Raw genomic sequence first — 19,341 nt, forward strand, 5'->3', positions numbered from 1 at the left:
TCTTTGCTGAAGTTCTTAAACTTCATCAGGATGGATGAGAAACATCGCTGAGCAGGCATTTTCAGATTTCTCCAGAGATGTTCAAGTGGATTCAGGTCTGGGCTCTTAAGCCTCTTTAAGATATTCACAAAGTTGCCATGAAGCCAGAACTTTTATCTTGAGTGTATGCTCGGGGTCACTGTCCTGCTAAAAAGATGAACCGTCACTCCAGGCTGAGAATTTAGAGCGTTCCGAAACAGGTTTTCATCTGGTGGTGATGTTGGCCACGTGATGAGCAGTGCCTGGTTTCATCCAAACATGACAACTGGCATTCGTGCCAGAGAGGTAAAGCTTTGTCTCATCAAACCAGACGATTGTATTTCTCATTGTCAAAGGTCTTCGGTCTGCAAAGTGCCTTTTACTAAGGAGTGGCTTCCGTCTGGCCACACTTCCATACAAGCCAGATTGGTGAACTGCTGCAGAGATGCAGTGCTGACTGGGACTTTCACAGCTGCAGAAATCATTCTGTACCCTTTTCCAGATGTGTGCCTCAAAACATACAGACAATGCCTTTGATTTAATGCTTAGTTAGTGCTTCGACATGCACTGTCAACTGTAGAACCTATTATAGAAAAATCTGTCACTTTCAAACTTCTGCCAAACCAACTTAATTTACCACAGATGGACTTCAATTAAGGTGAAGAAACATGTCAAGGGTAGTCATTTAGAAACAAGATTCACATGAGCTCAATTTTGACCTTCAAGACTGTAAATACTTATGTACAGTTTTATTTTTAAAATATGTGCAAAACCAACAACCACATTGTCATTATGGGGTGTTTTGTGTACATTTTGGAAGGAAACAATGAATTTAATCCATTCTGAAATAAGGCCGTAAGAAAAATGTGAAGTGAAGCACTCTGTAAATACTTTCATGGTGCTGTGTAAATGAACACTGTTCCAAGTGCACTCTTTTATGATGGTGTCGATTTGCCTCATCCAATTCACTTGGGGGTAATTTATTACAATTTCATGGAAAAGCAACGCTTTTTTGACAAGTCTGAAGATGATGAAGTCTAAAGACTCCGTTCTGTTAATTTCAAGCCAAAAATATAAGTGTGGGAACGAATACTAAAAACCCCAGCCTGTCTTGTTAATGCAGCAATTTCAGTGGATCAGTCTTCATTCCTGTGTAAACACATTATACACCAGTGAACACATTTTTGGAAAGAAAAAGTTGAATTGATATAAACTAGGAAATAAGTATATCAATGGTAATGGTACTGGGTTTTACATAAACTTTCACTTGATGAAACTGAATCACGCTATCTAAACACAAGTGGAGGCTAAGGATTCCCAGAGGGGTTGGTCAACGATGAATATGACGCCGTTTATACCCAACCTTCGAAGCTGACATGATTTTAGAAAGCTTTACCATTAGTGGTTGTATAGGGTGAAAGGAAGCGGGAACAGACTCAGCGTATGCGCTATAGCCAACATAAAAACCACACGGAGGGAGCCCAGATCTCAGTCAAAGGGCCGATACAATCATATTTTATAAGCGTATCAGAAACAAAATAACATAAAAAATAATATAAATCACAACGGTGAATGTAAACCCATATGCCATCTAAAAAAACGTAAATATAAGATGTCCGAGGGCAAGTGAATGCAGCACGTAATTATATGCGGGCTATGTAGCTCTCCCCTTCCTTCATCCATTTGGCCAGAGGCATAAACAAAAAGAGCAAAGGGCAATGCTGTATAATGCTGGTTAATTATGCAGCATTTAAATGGGAGGAGGGGCGAGGGGTTAAGAAAAATAAGCTACATGTAGAGGATGAAATAAACTAATTTAGCTAAAACGTAGTGACTGTAAGGTGCAACACAGAGAGAGGTAGAACACTTCTAAATATAAAACTAAATGACAGAAACGTTCTGTTAAATATAGAAGTATTTCATCTTGTTTTTCAACACAGTTGCATGATTTTGTGGAGAATGAGGTGAAAAGCTGCTGGTTTACTTGCCCTGAGACATTTTGAATTTATGTGGATCTGTATGAATGGGAGAAAAACAGCATGAAAGCAGAGCAGTAACATTCCAGTGTCCACTAAATCAGGGTAGACATTACTCCACATAATCAAGATACAAATAATATATCTCTGTTTATTAAGTCATTAACCAACATTTACTGCAATTGAACAACATTGCTTATATTGTCAAACACACCTGAGATGCTAGAGTTCATGGAAAAAGGGGGGGAATGTGCAACGGTAAAGAAAGAAAAAGTGGGAAAAGGAAAAAAGAAATAAAATGTGGGTTAATTGTAGCTGATGTCATTCTTGCAATTAAATATTTTCCTGATATCAACCCCTTAGTTGTATTACTCACTAATCTTAGCCTTGCACCTTGGCTGGTTTTTCCATCACATTAATTTGACTGTTTTATTTTATGCTTCTCTTTTCTGTTTATTAACATTTATTGCTTATATGTTCAAAATCAAGATTTATTTAATCGATACGTTAGTTTTAGCAAAGCAAGCAAATGGTCATTTTTTGTTTTAATATAAAAGCCAATCTGGTCTCTTGGAGCTATAAACCGTGTAATGGGGAAAATAAATACAGAACAACGCAAAAAGAACATTGGGTGTTGGACTTAACATGAGTGCCCAGGTCATCAGATAAACTGGACAATGACAGCCTAGCAAGGTCATATCCTTTCATGCTTTGAGATATCAAGCCGCCACCAACACAAATAGGGGTTTGCACTGGTAAGGTGTATGCGTGTGCTTTGCTACACAGTAAGGCAGATAAAGGACAGCCTTCAAATTTGACTCGGACAATCTTAAAAATGTCAGGTTGTCTGAGACCAGTTTTACAGAGTACCAGAGCAAAATGTGGCCCCAGGATAGCAGCAGCATCAAACTAAGTGATGCGCTGATCATGATTTGTGCCTTACGTTCAGGCCTGAGGGGGCAGCATCACAATTTGAAGTTGATTCGGTTGGTCAGGTCCAGGTTCAGCAATGTTATGCAGGTAAAAGAAAACAGAACGACTGCCAAAACGTAATGAATGAACAGGTTTCTCTATTGACAGATGTGTTTTTGTTACCCAATGACACTGGTATATTCTACGATCAAAGTGTCAGGTATCATCATGCTCAAACTTCATGTACGTTTCAGACCCAATTTATACATAGTTTCCACACAGTCATTGGCCACCTGAAGCAAAGGTTGTTGCACTGGATGCATTCACTACAATGCATGACACAATGTGAGCTAAACATGGTCTCTAACAGAACAATGGAAACAGAAAGTACTTTTTTGGCTAGGTAGAGCATTTGGGTGGATGAGTGCCTCCAGCTGGCACTTGAAACATACCTTGACATAAGAAGGCTGTTTCTCCAGAATGAGATCGGCGACCCTTTTAGAAACCTATAGAGAGAAAAGTAGAATAAAAATGAAACTGATTAGGAATTGTAATAGTATCTTGAGAATGGGCCAAGACTAACAATAATGATGTCTGCATTTAATTCACCAAATAGCCACAGCATTTTACCAGAGTGTCTCTCTCTCTCTCTCTGTGATTTCATTCCACATCTTCCTTATTAGAAAGTATTCTTTGAAAGGGGTCTCTGCTAAAGCTGTTCAGATTGCAGTTTGTGCTTTTGGAACATGGAGTACAAGGCGTGGTTGTAAGATTAGTATGAGGCCACTTCACTGCTGCTTTCAGTATGAATGGAAAAGCAGGGAGCAGAACGAGCTCCTGAAAACTAGAAAGTGGATAATTAGAAACCACCCTAATTACTGCACAGATTCAACAAGGTGTTGGAAACATTCCTAAGAGATTTTAGTCCATTTTGACATGAGAGCATTATGCGGTTGCTGCACGGTTGTCGGCTGCACATACTTGATACCACAACCTAAATGTGCCCAATTGGATTGAGCGCAGGTGACTGTAGAGGCCACTGGAGTACAGAGAACTTATCGTCATATTCAAGGAACCAGTTTGAGAAAATCTGAGCTTTGTGACTCGGTCCCTTATCATGGTGGAAGTGGCCATCTGTAGATGGGGACACTTTGGTCATAAAGGGATGGACATGGTCAGCAACAATACCCAGGTGGACTGTGACAAATAAACAATATTCAGCTGATACTATAAGGCCCAGTGTGTGCCAATAAAATGGGATTACAAAATCACCATGGACATGAACTGTTGGTAGAAGACAAGATGAATCCCAGGCCAAATTTTGACCCCACCATCTGTGTGCTATCTGGTTTGGCTTTCTGCTGCTGTAGCAAGCCTGCTTCAAGGTTCAACATCCGGTGAATTCAGAAATCTCAGAATATTCTTGGCAGCAATTATATCCACTCTGCTTCTCACTGGATGTTCTCGCTTTTAGATCATTCTCTGTAACCAAATTAGATTAAATCCCCCCTTCTTCCTCATTCTGATGCTCTGCATAGGTTCTCTTCACCAGATACCTAAATGCACTGAGTTTCTGCCATGTGATTGGCTGATGCTCTATATTTTTAACAGGCAATTGAAGAGGAGTACCTGATAAGGCGGACGATGAGTGTTTTTCACTGCAAATCAAGATCAATTAACTACTATATTATTCTATAGCTGTGGAAACTGTGTTGAGGTACTTATGGACCTTATTGTATTGAAGGGGTTTTCAATGCTTTCCTTGTGGTCCTGGTTGGTTTTATCCATTACCTGCTTCTGGTTTTTCACAGTAATATCTTAGAGCTCCCAAAGAATATTGTATCCAGCACAGCAGCATACAGAAATGACAATTTATTTGATTTGAAAATAAACTTCAGGTTTAAATTCTTCTAGGGAAAATCTCTTTTCCCATTACTTTGCTTGAGTGCACAAAACTGTGTAAAAGTGAGGACTAGAGCACGATTTCTACAAACCAAGAGGAGTTTTGTTGGAGAAGAAATAAGTATATTCAAAGCAGTGAGGAGGCGGCCAGGTTGTTAGTATGCTGTGCATGAAGTCAGGGGTGGAAATGACATTTCAACATGGGTTAAGCATGCATTGCTGAAAACTGAAGATCTCAGCAAATAAAATGCAGCTCCAATTAAAGCCTGAGACTGTTTCATCAAATCTTAATAAGGGTTGTTTTTTTTTACTATATTCTTTTTTAAAATCTGTATCAAACACAAAAAGATTGCTAAAGCATACTCGGAGTAAAGAAGAAAAAAAAAAAGGACATCGTGGTAACAACCTGGGAGAAACAAAAAATAAAAAAAAAACTCCCCACAGTCTCAGAAAAGATGGGCTAAAATAACGCTACAGCGCCACCTATAGGTATAGTTAACCTTTTAATACATAATGTTTTAAAGAAGTGAAGCAGTGTGAATACACACAGCAAAGAACCAACTATGAATAACTGAGCAATACCTGAGCAACAAGGCCAAAGTCATTAATTCTCAGCTTGCCCTCACACACAAACTGAGGTTAAATGTGCAGTAAGTGGGCAGCAAAGTCAGTACGGTGCATTTAATATTTAGCAGATGGAGCAAATATTGTCCAAACCAAATGGCTGCCAATGATGAATAATGAACAAATAAACACAAAAGACAATAGTGGAAATTACCGGTATGACAATAAAAAAAGAAAGAAAAAAAAAACCAATCACACGAGACATAGGATGTATTTCAAACTGCAATGAACTATTTCAAACACTGCAGACAGGAGATGTGTGTATAGATTGTTTAGCACTCAGTAATTAGGGAGAAGACTGTGATATATAATTATGTCAAAGGCTGGATTTAAGTGCAGATAGTATTTGCATGCATTTGCATTTCAACACATCTTTAAGTCTTTAAGCCAACACAAGTCTTTAAGCCAAAATTAACAAAATTGCATAAGGTAATTACACCAAAATGAGGCTACACTGATCAAGGTCGACAGAAGTAAAAGGTTAGATTAGATATTACTCTAAAGATTTTCGACATATAGTGCAAGGGTGTAAAAGCTATATTTTTTATTCCTGTGAAACATTACGCCTGGTGATGACTTAAAATTAGGTGTCAAGATTCGCCCAGATTTTTAGAGGTAGGGTGCTAAAATAATATTCATCTTTACTTTGAAGCCAGTCGTCTCTGTGGGTCTATTTTCATCATGCAATCACGTAATCTTTTAAGCTTCATTTTCACTCACTTGTACTTTTCTCTCTTCGGCACATCATCATTCCACACCAAATTTAAGCATACGGAGGCGGCCGGGCAAGGTTCAGGCAACGCTTGCATAACCATTGCTAACGAATAAGGAAGCTAACGAGAGGGACAGAAGTCATTCCTGCTAGCTCTCACGTTTCATTAAAGACTACTGTTGTTCAAATGGGATTGGAAATAAAGAGGTCAATTAGATTTTATGTTTAAACTATGTTTATTTTGGGTGGTAAGTAATAGAGAATATTCCACTTTTAAAGTATGGCATGTATTTGTATTGAGTCCCTCTTAGTACATTGTTCCAGGAGGCCTGGGTAGGTATTTATAACAAAATTCTGCTCTCTAACAAACCTCTGAGGCCTTTACGGAACAGCTGTATTTAGACTGAGCTTAAATTATACAGAGGAGGGATTTTTTATTGGTTAGCTGACTTCTGAAGGCAAATGTATTTTAAAGTATAAGAGTAAAGACGACTGGATACATCTGCAAACCTTACTTGTCACATTTTTATTTGTAAAACATATTTTTTTAAAACACGTAAATTCCTTTTTACTTTACAGGTATGCTATTTTGTTTTTTATCATTTAGATTCTTTCTTCCAATAAAAAGTTGTTCTCCAGAAGCTGATGATTGACATGCAGAGGTTTTAATGCTAAAATGAGTCAACGTGTTAGTCACATTATATGAGGAGGACTCTCCACATCAGCTACCAGAGGGGAAGGTTGTCACAGGGCAGCCCCTATGCTGAAAATCTAAAAGTATCATTATGGCTTCCTCAGAGGGAGTGTGGCCTCTTCAGAGCTGACTGCAGGGGGTCACCGATAGTTTGATGGACTACAGTGCATGCACAATTCACGAACATGACTTCATATTTTCAGAATATATGAACAACATTTTGATTTTTTTCCCCATTTTCTTCTCGTTCTTGCTGCACACCTCTGAATAAACTCTGACGAAAACATAAAATTCAGCAGTTTCTATAAGCTGGCTCCATTAGCATATTTCTGACTTTATCCTGCATCTCATCAGCAGAGCACAAGATTGATTTTAATGCCAAACAAGTCTCGCCACACAGAACAAAATCAGAGCATGAAATCAATCACAGACTTGCTATAACTCCTGCTGAGCTGCCTTTCTGATGCTAAACACAAGTTTTAATAAGTTTATTTCAGCGCTGAAGAGCTTCTATAAATAAAGAAACAAAACCTCTTGTTCAAAAACACCATGATCAGAGCACCTTCCCTCATTATTTTCTTTTTTTGTTTTTCTTTTATGCGGCACTAGAGGCCTTTTATTTTTTCCAACAGTAGGTGGACAGGAAAGGTCACCGGGTCTGGGACTCGAACCCGGGACAGGCGCATCGAGGACTATAGCCTCTGCACATGATTGCGTGCATAACCCCTACACCACCAGCGCCGCACCCCTTATTATTTCAGTGTGAACTCAGTTTAATACAGTGCAGGTTTCTCCATGCCACAGGGCAAAATGTCTGGAGCATACCTCTTAAACAGCTAGCACGACGGCTTCTACGGAAGACAAGTGTATGATGAATACAAGTGGTATTAACAAAAAATAAATGGTCATCATGAGACAAAAAAGGAAGAAATATGTGAATGCTATAAAGTCAGGTGGATAACATCTACACCGGATAACAAATGAGCAGCTCCTCCATCCATATGCTTCTATAAATAGAAAACACTTTGTGAAACTGCAAGTATCTAACTGACCTTAATACAGGTCCTTCTCAAAATATTAGCATATTGTGATAAAGTTCATTATTTTCCATAATGTCATGATGAAAATTTAACATTCATATATTTTAGATTCATTGCACACTAACTGAAATATTTCAGGTCTTTTATTGTCTTAATACGGATGATTTTGGCATACAGCTCATGAAAACCCAAAATTCCTATCTCACAAAATTAGCATATCATTAAAAGGGTCTCTAAACGAGCTATGAACCTAATCATCTGAATCAACAAGTTAACTCTAAACACCTGCAAAAGATTCCTGAGGCCTTTAAAACTCCCAGCCTGGTTCATCACTCAAAACCCCAATCATGGGTAAGACTGCCGACCTGACTGCTGTCCAGAAGGCCACTATTGACATCCTCAAGCAAGAGGGTAAGATACAGAAAGACATTTCTGAACGAATAGGCTGTTCCCAGAGTGCTGTATCAAGGCACCTCAGTGGGAAGTCTGTGGGAAGGAAAAAGTGTGGCAGAAAACGCTGCACAACAAGAAGAGGTGACCGGACCCTGAGGAAGATTGTGGAGAAGGGCTGATTCCAGACCTTGGGGGACCTGCGGAAGCAGTGGACTGAGTCTGGAGTAGAAACATCCAGAGCCACCGTGTACAGGCGTGTGCAGGAAATGGGCTACAGGTGCCGCATTCCCCAGGTCAAGCCACTTTTGAACCAGAAACAGCAGCAGAAGCGCCTGACCTGGGCTACAGAGAAGCAGCACTGGACTGTTGCTCAGTGGTCCAAAGTACTTTTTTTGGATGAAAGCAAATTCTGCATGTCATTCAGAAATCAAGGTGCCAGAGTCTGGAGGAAGACTGGGGAGAAGGAAATGCCAAAATGCCAGAAGTCCAGTGTCAAGTACCCACAGTCAGTGATGGTCCGGGGTGCCGTGTCAGCTGCTGGTGTTGGTCCACTGTGTTTTATCAAGGGCAGGGTCAATGCAGCTAGCTATCAGGAGATTTTGGAGCACTTCATGCTTCCATCTGCTGAAAAGCTTTATGGAGATTAAGATTTCATTTTTCAGCACGACCTGGCACCTGCTCACAGTGCCAAAACCACTGGTAAATGGTTTACTGACCATGGTATCACTGTGCTCAATTGGCCTGCCAACTCTCCTGACCTGAACCCCATAGAGAATCTGTGGGATATTGTGAAGAGAACGTTGAGAGACTCAAGACCCAACACTCTGGATGAGCTAAAGGCCGCTATCGAAGCATCCTGGGCCTCCATAAGACCTCAGCAGTGCCACAGGCTGATTGCCTCCATGCCACGCCGCATTGAAGCAGTCATTTCTGCCAAAGGATTCCCGACCAAGTATTGAGTGCATAACTGTACATGATTATTTGAAGTTTGACGTTTTTTGTATTAAAAACACTTTTCTTTTATTGGTCGGATGAAATATGCTAATTTTGTGAGATAGGAATTTTGGGTTTTCATGAGCTGTATGCCAAAATCATCCGTATTAAGACAATAAAAGACCTGAAATATTTCAGTTAGTGTGCAATGAATCTAAAATATATGAATGTTAAATTTTCATCATGACATTATGGAAAATAATGAACTTTATCACAATATGCTAATATTTTGAGAAGGACCTGTATAATGGATTTTATAAAAAATGACCCTGCTGTAGAAGGAAAACCAGACATGGATGTCATGGGAACCAGCTACAAAATTAAAAGAACAAAGAAGTTATTATTTTACTGAGTGCAAATCAACAAATGCCATTTATTCCTCCCCACATCCCCCATTGTAGTAGATAACCATGTTTTTAGAACCGCCAAAGAACCTTTCAAGTCAACCACACCTAACAAGACACTTCTGGCTGTGGACTGTTTTGGAAGACCTCTGGTATATAAAGCTAATTTTAGAAAGCAGTGGTTGCTTTGAGCTGGAGAAAAAGCAGATACAACTTGTTCATCAAAATGAAAAAGAGCTTTTAAGGAGATTTTTCCTTTAGATGTTTCATTATTTCAAAATGAATGTCACCAGCAAAAGGCAGCGTGAGAAGCAGGGAGTTTTTATTACTTTAGCTTTCCAGAGTAATAAAATGAACCTTAAGGTGAAGTCAGTACAGGTTTCTGAGGACACTCCTGTGTTGATTTCATGCTTTTCACTTTCAATCTATAGTATCTAACAAGAAATGCCTCAAAAACCCTGTTACAAGACAAAACAGGCTAACATTAACTCAGCATTAACTCAACATACAGTTAAAAACAGATATTTAAACACACTGCATGGAAAGAAACACTGACTTACTGCCCAACATGAAGACTAAATCTTTCCTGTTTTAGATCCGTGAGAATTACCATATTTTATGTGTGAAATGCCAAAATTAATGAGAGTAAATTTTGTGCATTTTTAGAGGTTTACATACACTTCCTTAGCATTTGGTAAACATGTCTTTTAAACTATATAACTTGAGTGAAATGTTTTGCTTCTCAATAGTTTGCTGGAACTTTGGTCCAGTCCTCCAGAGAGAACTGGTGTAAATGGGTTTGGATTGCTCACACTTTCAGCTTTCAGTTCTGCCCACAAATTTTCTATGGGACTGATCAGGGGATTTTGTTGTCCTCAAGTCATAGTGGAACTAATTAGGGTCATTGTCCATTTGGAAATCCCTTTTGCATGTAAGATTTAACTTCCTTGCCTTAAGACATTTGATCAATATTTCCAAACACTTTGTATATTCTTTATGATGACATATTTTGTAAGGTGCACCTGCTCCTCCTTCAACAAAAGACACTCCCACAACATGATGCTGCCACCTCCATACTTCCTAGTTGGAATGGTGCTCTCAGGCTGGCAAACTTCCCCATTTTCCTCTAAGTCATTATGCCAGAAGACTCCTGAGTCCTGAGTTCTTGAGTGCATTGGCAAATTGTCATATGACTTTTTATGACTTTAGAGTTATGGCTTCTTCCTGTCTGAGTGACCCACAGGGTCTTTTCTTTTTGCTCTGGGGAGAATATGCATATTTTGCACCAAAACTTGTTCATCTTTGGGACAGAGAACTCCTCTCCTTTCTGGACAGTATGATGACTGGACATGGCATCATCTGAACAGATGAACACGGCACCTGCAGGCATCTGGAAATTGTACCAAAGGATAAACTGGACTTGTGGAGGTCCACAATTATCTTTCTGATTTCTCAGCGGATTTCCATTGAATTTTCCATGATGTCATACAAAGAAGCAGTGAGTTTGATATGTTGCCTTAATGTTATATCAACTTGTGTGCCTCCACTAGAAGCTTACAAAGCCATGACATCATCATCTGGGCTTTCCCAAACTGTTTAAAATTATAGTAATCTTGGGGTATGTAGATTGAAGAAAGGGATATAAATGTATATATTTCCAATTATTCTACAATTCAGCAAACAGAAATAATTTTATATATAGAGCTAGCAAACCTGCTAAGTTCATTAGGATTTTTATGTTCACCCCGGATCATTTGTGCTGCTGAGCAATAAGTGACTGAGACAATAAACAGCTGGATTTGTTTAATAAGGTTCTTATGCCTCTTTTCCAATCAATGTTCCAGCACCGCACTATTCCACTCCACTCATCTTCGCTCTACTCAGCAGCAAAACCTGTTGTGTTTCCATTGACGGCTGGAGGTGTGGCTTGAAGCTCCAGGCGTCAATGCTGATGTGAACACTACTGCACATCATGTCCTCTTAAAACAGTGAGGTTGCGGAGTCCACACCACCCTCTAAAAATGGCGTTCATGATTTCAAACCACCGCCACAGCTCTCAGTTTGACGCACTCCGACCATTGTGGTCCTTAATATTTTTGTAGTGGCTCGTGAATTTTTGTCAAGTTGTTGCCCTTGGCTAACAACTTGACATTTTTCCTCGCCCCGTCGAGCTGCTGCTAAATAACACAGTCAGAGTCAAACAGCTGACCACGCAAATGGCCAATCAGTGAACAGCATTCATGTCACATTTCGGCCCTCCCCAGTCCCAATGGGACCTGCTGCTGAGCAGGTACCTAAAAAGCCAGTACCAGGCTGGAAAAGCCAGTAATGGAAATGGTTGCAAAACAGGCCATGTAGAGTGAAGCCAGCCAAAGTAGAGCCCATGGAAAAGGGGCATTAGATAGTCATTTTCTGCACTTTCTACCTTTAGATTTACATTGGCTAAATGGCTTATATAATTTTGTGTTAATTTTGTGGTAAAGCTTCACATTGCTGAGTTTAATCTTCACTACTATTTCTGAACATCTGACAGAAACATGTTAAACTCCCCATTGGAAGAAATAACATGTGGGAGTCTGTCCGGTCTGGATGAAAACCTCTCAGTGTATATTTTCTTTAAATGTTTCTTTCTTTTTTTCCCAAGATTATGTCTCCCTACCTCTACGCAGGCTGTCCTTGAAATATTATTGCAAGGTTAGAAAAGCTGCACAGCAAATAAAATGGATTAAGAGACTGACAGAAAAAGCCAGCAGATACTTACTGCAGCCTGCTGTCTCTTGAGCTTTTCTCTGTACTCCTCAAGCTCCTGCAGGTTCAGCTCAGGTGGGAGCTTCTATAATCATAGGAAACACAGACAAACATCAAACCGTGATGAATGTTTAGACCGCATCCTCCAACACAGATAATAACAGCCAAGGACTTTGTGTCTGTAAACTGATTTTAAAACCCTTTTCATGTTAGTATGGCTGCATGCAGTCAATAACACAAGTGGGCATTTAACTAGGAAGGGACTCGATCTACCTTGAAACAGGTAATCTACCCTCCCAAGAGTCTTAATATTCTTGTATATATATATATCAAATCATTTAAAAATAACTTCAACTTTAGCCCCTGTCACTAAAGATAGCTCAGGTGTTTAAAATAAAAACAGGTATTTGGCCAGTTAATACAATTTGTCAGATTAGTTAGGATGGTAAAGGATTTTATTTAGTAAACAGCAAACAAGTCTTCTGCAGCCTCTAACAGGTTTTTCTCCCAAGATTGCTCTGTTTTTAGCTCCGTCCATCTTCACATCTACAATTATATTGCTCCTGCACAAGATCACAGCAGAGATGATCTTGAAAGAGGTAATCTTCTCTCCTGACGCTTCCAAATTCTGAAAGATATCTCACTGTGCATTTCAAAGAACTTAAGCTGTCTTAGCTACTGTGACTAAAGGTAACTCCAATTCTTCACTCTTTTTCAAAAAAAGAAGAGTTTGCTCAGTAAATCCACATTGTCAGATCATAAATCAGATTAGACAAAGATGGTAGAGGATCTTATTTGGTAAACAAACTTTGCTAGAGAAAAGAAAATATTACGAATCCATGGCCCAAAGCATGAGAGGTAATTACTTTCCTCTTGACTGAAAGTCTCATTTCAGATGGTGTAGCAATACAAAGGTAAATCTAATGAGATTTTACACCTTTCTTGTGTTGCGTGGATGCAATCCATCAATCCGGACCTCGATGATGTGCACGCGGCTCAGTAAGAGCGTAAGAGACAGCAGCTCAGGTAAGAAAAAGGTTTACTCCTGCCAGTCAGATGGGGCTCAATGTGCATTTTTATTCCCATTTGATATGCAATGCAGCCCTTATTAAAGTTGCTGAAACGTGGAGAGCTTTAATGCAATCATTATCCTATGAAGGGGAGCCAGTTTCATCATTTTGAACAGAATGGCACTCGTTTACACGATAACACGATCCCGGAGCAACTGACCTCCAGTTCGTGCCGCACCATGTCGAAGGAGTCATTGGAAAAGTAGACCTCCTCGATGCTGTCAATGATTTCCTGCTCCGCCTGGGGGTCGATGGGCTGCTGCCTCAGCTCCCGCAACTCCTCCTGTAGGACATATAGACACGGGCACAGGGAGGGAGAGAGCTTTAAAAGATGCTCCTTTCATACGTTACGCTTTTCTGATGGTTGTAATTTTACGATTTTCAAAAGACCATATAGCAAAAGCGGTGAGATTGCCACAGGGAAAAACATTTAAAGGAAGGTAGATGTGAATCGAAAAAAAAAAAACATGCAAATAAGTTTTGGGAAAAGGTGAAGGTGAAGGAAGAGGCCAGAAAAACACAAAACAGGGTGCAAAGAGTGGGTGTGTGGGGTAGCAACTAAATGGAAGAAAATGAAAAACGGTAATGACAAGTTTTGAGTGAAGCCTGCAGCCTGTTTACCGGTTCAATGTCGAGGAGAAATAGGAAGCAGAAAGAAAAAGGACTACGATTCTGCCTTCTGAGAATCTCTGAGAAACATGAGACATTTATTGATTAACACACTGTGCATCTGTCGAGCCTTATTGCTGGTGCAGCTCTTTTAGAAGAAGGAGCTTTAAGCCCACATCCTCACCTTAATGAGCTGCGATGCAGTCACATGTCAATATGAAAGCGATGGAGGAGATGTAGAGTTGCATTACACAAGGGAAACAAAAAGGATGAAAGTAGAGCAAAGACACAGAGTCACACCCAAATACATTTCATTTGAGCTTGGGGAACTTTTAAGAAGTTACTACTTGTACTACTAGCAGGGCTACGTCTGCTGAAGGCCTACCATGGAAGATTATGTACGAGGTTATGACATATACTTCATACAGTGCCTTGCAGAAGTATTTGTACTCCATTGATACATTATAACCACAAACATTCTTGATATTCTACTGGGATTTTGTGAGACTATACAAAAAATCCAATTTACTTAAAGCTAATTCCATTGAATGATTCAAAATCAATTATACACATTCCAATTCAATCCCAGTTTAAAACAATGCATTTCAGTTCAGTTTCTTTTTTCCAACTGGTTTTCTATCTAGAAAAACCCAGCTAATTGCAACAAATAAAATCTAAAAGCTAAAAGTATATTTGTATTCCACAGAAACCTCTGAGAACAGATATATTTATACTGAGATTAAATCACGAACAGGTATCTTCTGAAGACAGTTAGATTTGAAGACACCATTAGATTTTGTCAAGAAGTATGAGACGAAAAGGAGCCAAACTTTTCATATTTTTATTTATAAAACAATAATTGAAATCCATGATTCAATTTCCTTCCACTTAATTATACACTACTCTGTTATGATCTAACACAGAAAGTGCCAATAAAATGCCTTAAATGTTGAGGTTGTAATGTGCTCAAGGTCTATGAATACTTCTTATATTAAGTGGAAGCTTTTTCTTTACAAGAAACCCTAGCATAACGCTTAGCTTATCAGAACATTAACATGCACCAACACAATAAACAAGCCATGGGGTTAAAATAACTTAAAAGTACATAAACAAAGGAGAAACTCGATCAATGCACCCATAAATTTGGCATGAAATAGCTGCTTAGCCACACATATATGTTAGCAAAAAAAAAACATGTAGGGCATCCAAGCATCTAAATCTGCTTCAAGCTGGTTGACATTTCTACGTTGCAATGCTGCTGCGTGTAATTTTATTTTCTGCTCTAATATACGGCTCCATCTAATTCACTATTTTTCCACCCACTGTTACTCTGCTATAAATAGATTTTCTTACACAGGGCAAAAAAGGAAGATTAAAGTGAACCATCAGATTGTTTAATATTGTGTGTGCGCGAGCCTTTAGTTGCAGGTTGCTGTTTGAATCAGGTAAAAGGAGCGAATCGGATCCCCGGGGCTGGAGGAGTGGGTGACAGCTAGAGATGGGAAAGGAGAGTTAGGAGGAGAGAGAATACGCTCGGCTACCAAAAGGGCTGGTGGAAAAATCAGCTTAAAAGGAAAGGGAAAGTTTGAAAGAGAGGGAGACTGGGGGTGGGGTGGATGAGTCACTCGCAGCAAAAAGGTAAAGAAGAAGAGGAGTGAGCGAAGGACAATGGTTTTGTGTCTCCTGTAAAGTTACTCTCAGAAATTAACTTCTTCTGTGTGACACTGCTTCTCTTTCCCTCCATCAACTGCAAAACTTGAAAAACCTCTGAAAGAGTGAGTCATCACGAGGCTACGCCGACTTAAATAATTCCCTACCTTCCCCTCTGCGCACTGCAGAAATAACACAGACGTCTATGCGGCCAGTGAAAGACCCAAAACATGAGGCCGCTGGGAAGCTCTGATCAAATTTCACATTGAAGGATGAGGGACAACCAAACCATCTCTCTCCATCAACCCCTTTATACCCCCCACCCCTTTTTTTGCCATTTATGAATTTTCTATCTCATTGCAGAAGTGGACATTTGAGGAGAGCAGTGACTGAATGTTGGAATCGAAACAAAAACGTACCCCTTTACAAGAAAGGCAAGCACAGACAGCAGGAGGTCACAAGATGCACCGAGGAAGAAACACAAGAAGAGGCCGTCATCTATCAGGTAAACAAATTAAACCCCTGCTCGGCAAAACAAAAGCTGAATATGTATCTGAGCCTAACTGGGTTCATCCTATCACCTGCTACAGAGACAGCAGATAGCTCAATCTGGGGCCCTAACAGCAGACAGCTGCTGATTTATAGGATAACAATAATAAAGCCTTGCTTGGAAGCACGTGATTATTACATCTTTCATTTAGCAACGTCTCTCATTGACTGAAAAGCGTGAAGACTGTGTGGCTGTGATGTTGTGTTGTCATTTTATTGTCTGCAAAGTGTCAATTTATGTTTGTACACTATGCAACATGAGTTACTTTGAAAAATTCACACAATTTATATTTATATCATGACAGACATGACTTGTTAGTTCATTCATTTACGTCGTAAGATATATTTAACAAATGATGTACTTAGTATCAGTGAATGAATGGGTCGTTTCTGTGAGTCCAAAGTCATATCAACGTACAATAGGCACATAAGTGGTGACCCCTGCTGGTGCCTATTGGTTACTGCATGGAACTGCAGTAGAAACAGCAGAACTATAGATAGATATCTACATATATATACAGGTCCTTCTCAAAATATTAGCATATTGTGATAAAGTTCATTATTTTCCATAATGTCATGATGAAAATTTAACATTCATATATTTTAGATTCATTGTACACTAACTGAAATATTTCAGGTCTTTTATTGTCTTAATACGGATGATTTTGGCATACAGTTCATGAAAACCCAAAATTCCTATCTCACAAAATTAGCATATTTCATCCAACCAATAAAAGAAAAGTGTTTTTAATACAAAAAAAACGTAAACCTTCAAATAATCATGTACAGTTATGCACTCAATACTTGGTCGGGAATCCTTTTGCAGAAATGACTGCTTCAATGCGGCGTGGCATGGAGGCAATCAGCCTGTGGCACTGCTGAGGTCTTATGGAGGCCCAGGATGCTTCGATAGCGGCCTTTAGCTCATCCAGAGTGTTGGGTCTTGAGTCTCTCAACGTTCTCTTCACAATATCCCACAGATTCTCTATGGGGTTCAGGTCAGGAGAGTTGGCAGGCCAATTGAGCACAGTGATACCATGGTCAGTAAACCATTTACCAGTGGTTTTGGCACTGTGAGCAGGTGCCAGGTCGTGCTGAAAACTGAAATCTTCATCTCCATAAAGCTTTTCAGCAGATGGAAGCATGAAGTGCTCCAAAATCTCCTGATAGCTAGCTGCATTGACCCTGCCCTTGATAAAACACAGTGGACCAACACCAGCAGCTGACACGGCACCCCAGACCATCACTGACTGTGGGTACTTGACACTGGACTTCTGGCATTTTGGCATTTCCTTCTCTCCAGTCTTCCTCCAGACTCTGGCACCTTGATTTCCGAATGACATGCAGAATTTGCTTTCATCCGGAAAAAGTACTTTGGACCACTGAGCAACAGTCCAGTGCTGCTTCTCTGTAGCCCAGGTCAGGCGCTTCTGCCGCTGTTTCTGGTTCTAAAGTGGCTTGACCTGGGGAATGCGGCACCTGTAGCCCATTTCCTGCACACGCCTGTGCACGGTGGCTCTGGATGTTTCTACTCCAGACTCAGTCCGCTGCTTCCGCAGGTCCCCCAAGGTCTGGAATCGGCCCTTCTCCACAATCTTCCTCAGGGTCCGGTCACCTCTTCTCGTTGTGCAGCGTTTTCTGCCACACTTTTTCCTTCCCACAGACTTCCCACTGAGGTGCCTTGATACAGCACTCTGGGAACAGCCTATTCGTTCAGAAATTTCTTTCTGTGTCTTACCCTCTTGCTTGAGGGTGTCAATAGTGGCCTTCTGGACAGCAGTCAGGTCGGCAGTCTTACCCATGATTGGGGTTTTGAGTGATGAACCAGGCTGGGAGTTTTAAAGGCCTCAGGAATCTTTTGCAGGTGTTTAGAGTTAACTCGTTGATTCAGATGATTAGGTTCATAGCTCGTTTAGAGACCCTTTTAATGATATGCTAATTTTGTGAGATAGGAATTTTGGGTTTTCATGAGCTGTATGCCAAAATCATCCGTATTAAGACAATAAAAGACCTGAAATATTTCAGTTAGTGTGCAATGAATCTAAAATATATGAATGTTACATTTTCATCATGACATCAGAGAGAGAGAGAGATAGAGAGAGAGAGAGAGATAGAGAGATAGAGAGATAGAGAGAGAGAGAGAGAGAGAGAGAGAGAGAGAGAGAGAGAGAGAGAGAGAGAGAGAGAGAGAGAGAGAGAGAGAGAGAGAGAGAGAGAGAGAGAGAGAGAGAGAGAGAGAGAGAGAGGAGAGAGAGAGAGAGAGAGAGAGAGAGAGAGAGAGAGAGAGAGAGAGAGAGAGAGAGAGAGAGAGAGAGAGAGAGAGAGAGAGAGAGAGAGAGAGAGAGATAGATAGATAGATAGATAGATAGATAGATAGATAGATAGATAGATAGATAGATAGATAGATAGATAGATAGATAGATAGATAGATAGATAGATAGATAGATAGATAGATAGATAGATAGATAGATAGATAGATAGATAGATAGATAGATAGATAGATAATAATATTTATATAATCTATATCTATCTATATATACATACACACACTTCATTTATTAAATATATTTATTCTACTTGTAAATACGTTTATGGAGTAAGAAGTTAAAGATTTCTAACGTTTTATGTGTACAGATAAATTCATTTGAACACTCACAATGGGTCCTAACAATTTATAATTCAGTTAAATTATTGAGATGGAATATTTTGGGAAAAAGGGAAAACATATTATTGCATAACAAGGTAAAGCTGATTCAGTTTAAAACAGAGTAGAACACGCTCAAGGTGCATGACTGTCTATCAAATCCTCAAGTTGAGTCTTCACAGTGACTCAACAGCATCATCTATCAATCATCGGCTCCATCACTTCTCCAACTCACAGTGTACCACATGCAGCTGTCAAGTCCTGGAGGATGATAAATGATTCGAATCACAGATAAAATACGCATGGCAGCCTCCAGTTTCAGTACCACAGTATCATGTAAAAAAATCAAGCATATTGGTCTCACTCTGCTGGGCCCAGCGGCATGTTAGCTCACAGGCTTCCCCAGTGTGACAGCAGTAATGGGTTCATCCCTAACATCCAGGAAGGACTGTGGGTGCCTGTG

General features: G+C 39.8%; 1 protein-coding gene across 3 annotated transcripts in view; it reads right to left on the reverse strand.

Annotated features, from left to right (window-relative positions):
* vps50 (VPS50 EARP/GARPII complex subunit) overlaps nucleotides 1–19,341 on the reverse strand; it is a 158,289-nt gene that overhangs the window by 134,905 nt on the left and 4,043 nt on the right. For all 3 annotated transcript variants that reach the window (XM_047383265.1, XM_047383264.1, XM_047383266.1), the window contains exons 3-5: nucleotides 13,587–13,709; nucleotides 12,370–12,441; nucleotides 3,359–3,412 (exon numbers count right to left, since the gene is read on the reverse strand). In XM_047383265.1, the coding sequence (XP_047239221.1) occupies nucleotides 3,359–3,412; nucleotides 12,370–12,441; nucleotides 13,587–13,709 (249 nt within the window). The remainder of the gene's footprint in view (nucleotides 1–3,358; nucleotides 3,413–12,369; nucleotides 12,442–13,586; nucleotides 13,710–19,341) is intronic.

This window comes from Girardinichthys multiradiatus, chromosome 13 (genome assembly GCF_021462225.1).
Source record: "Girardinichthys multiradiatus isolate DD_20200921_A chromosome 13, DD_fGirMul_XY1, whole genome shotgun sequence".
In the NCBI taxonomy this organism is placed as follows: domain Eukaryota; kingdom Metazoa; phylum Chordata; class Actinopteri; order Cyprinodontiformes; family Goodeidae; genus Girardinichthys; species Girardinichthys multiradiatus.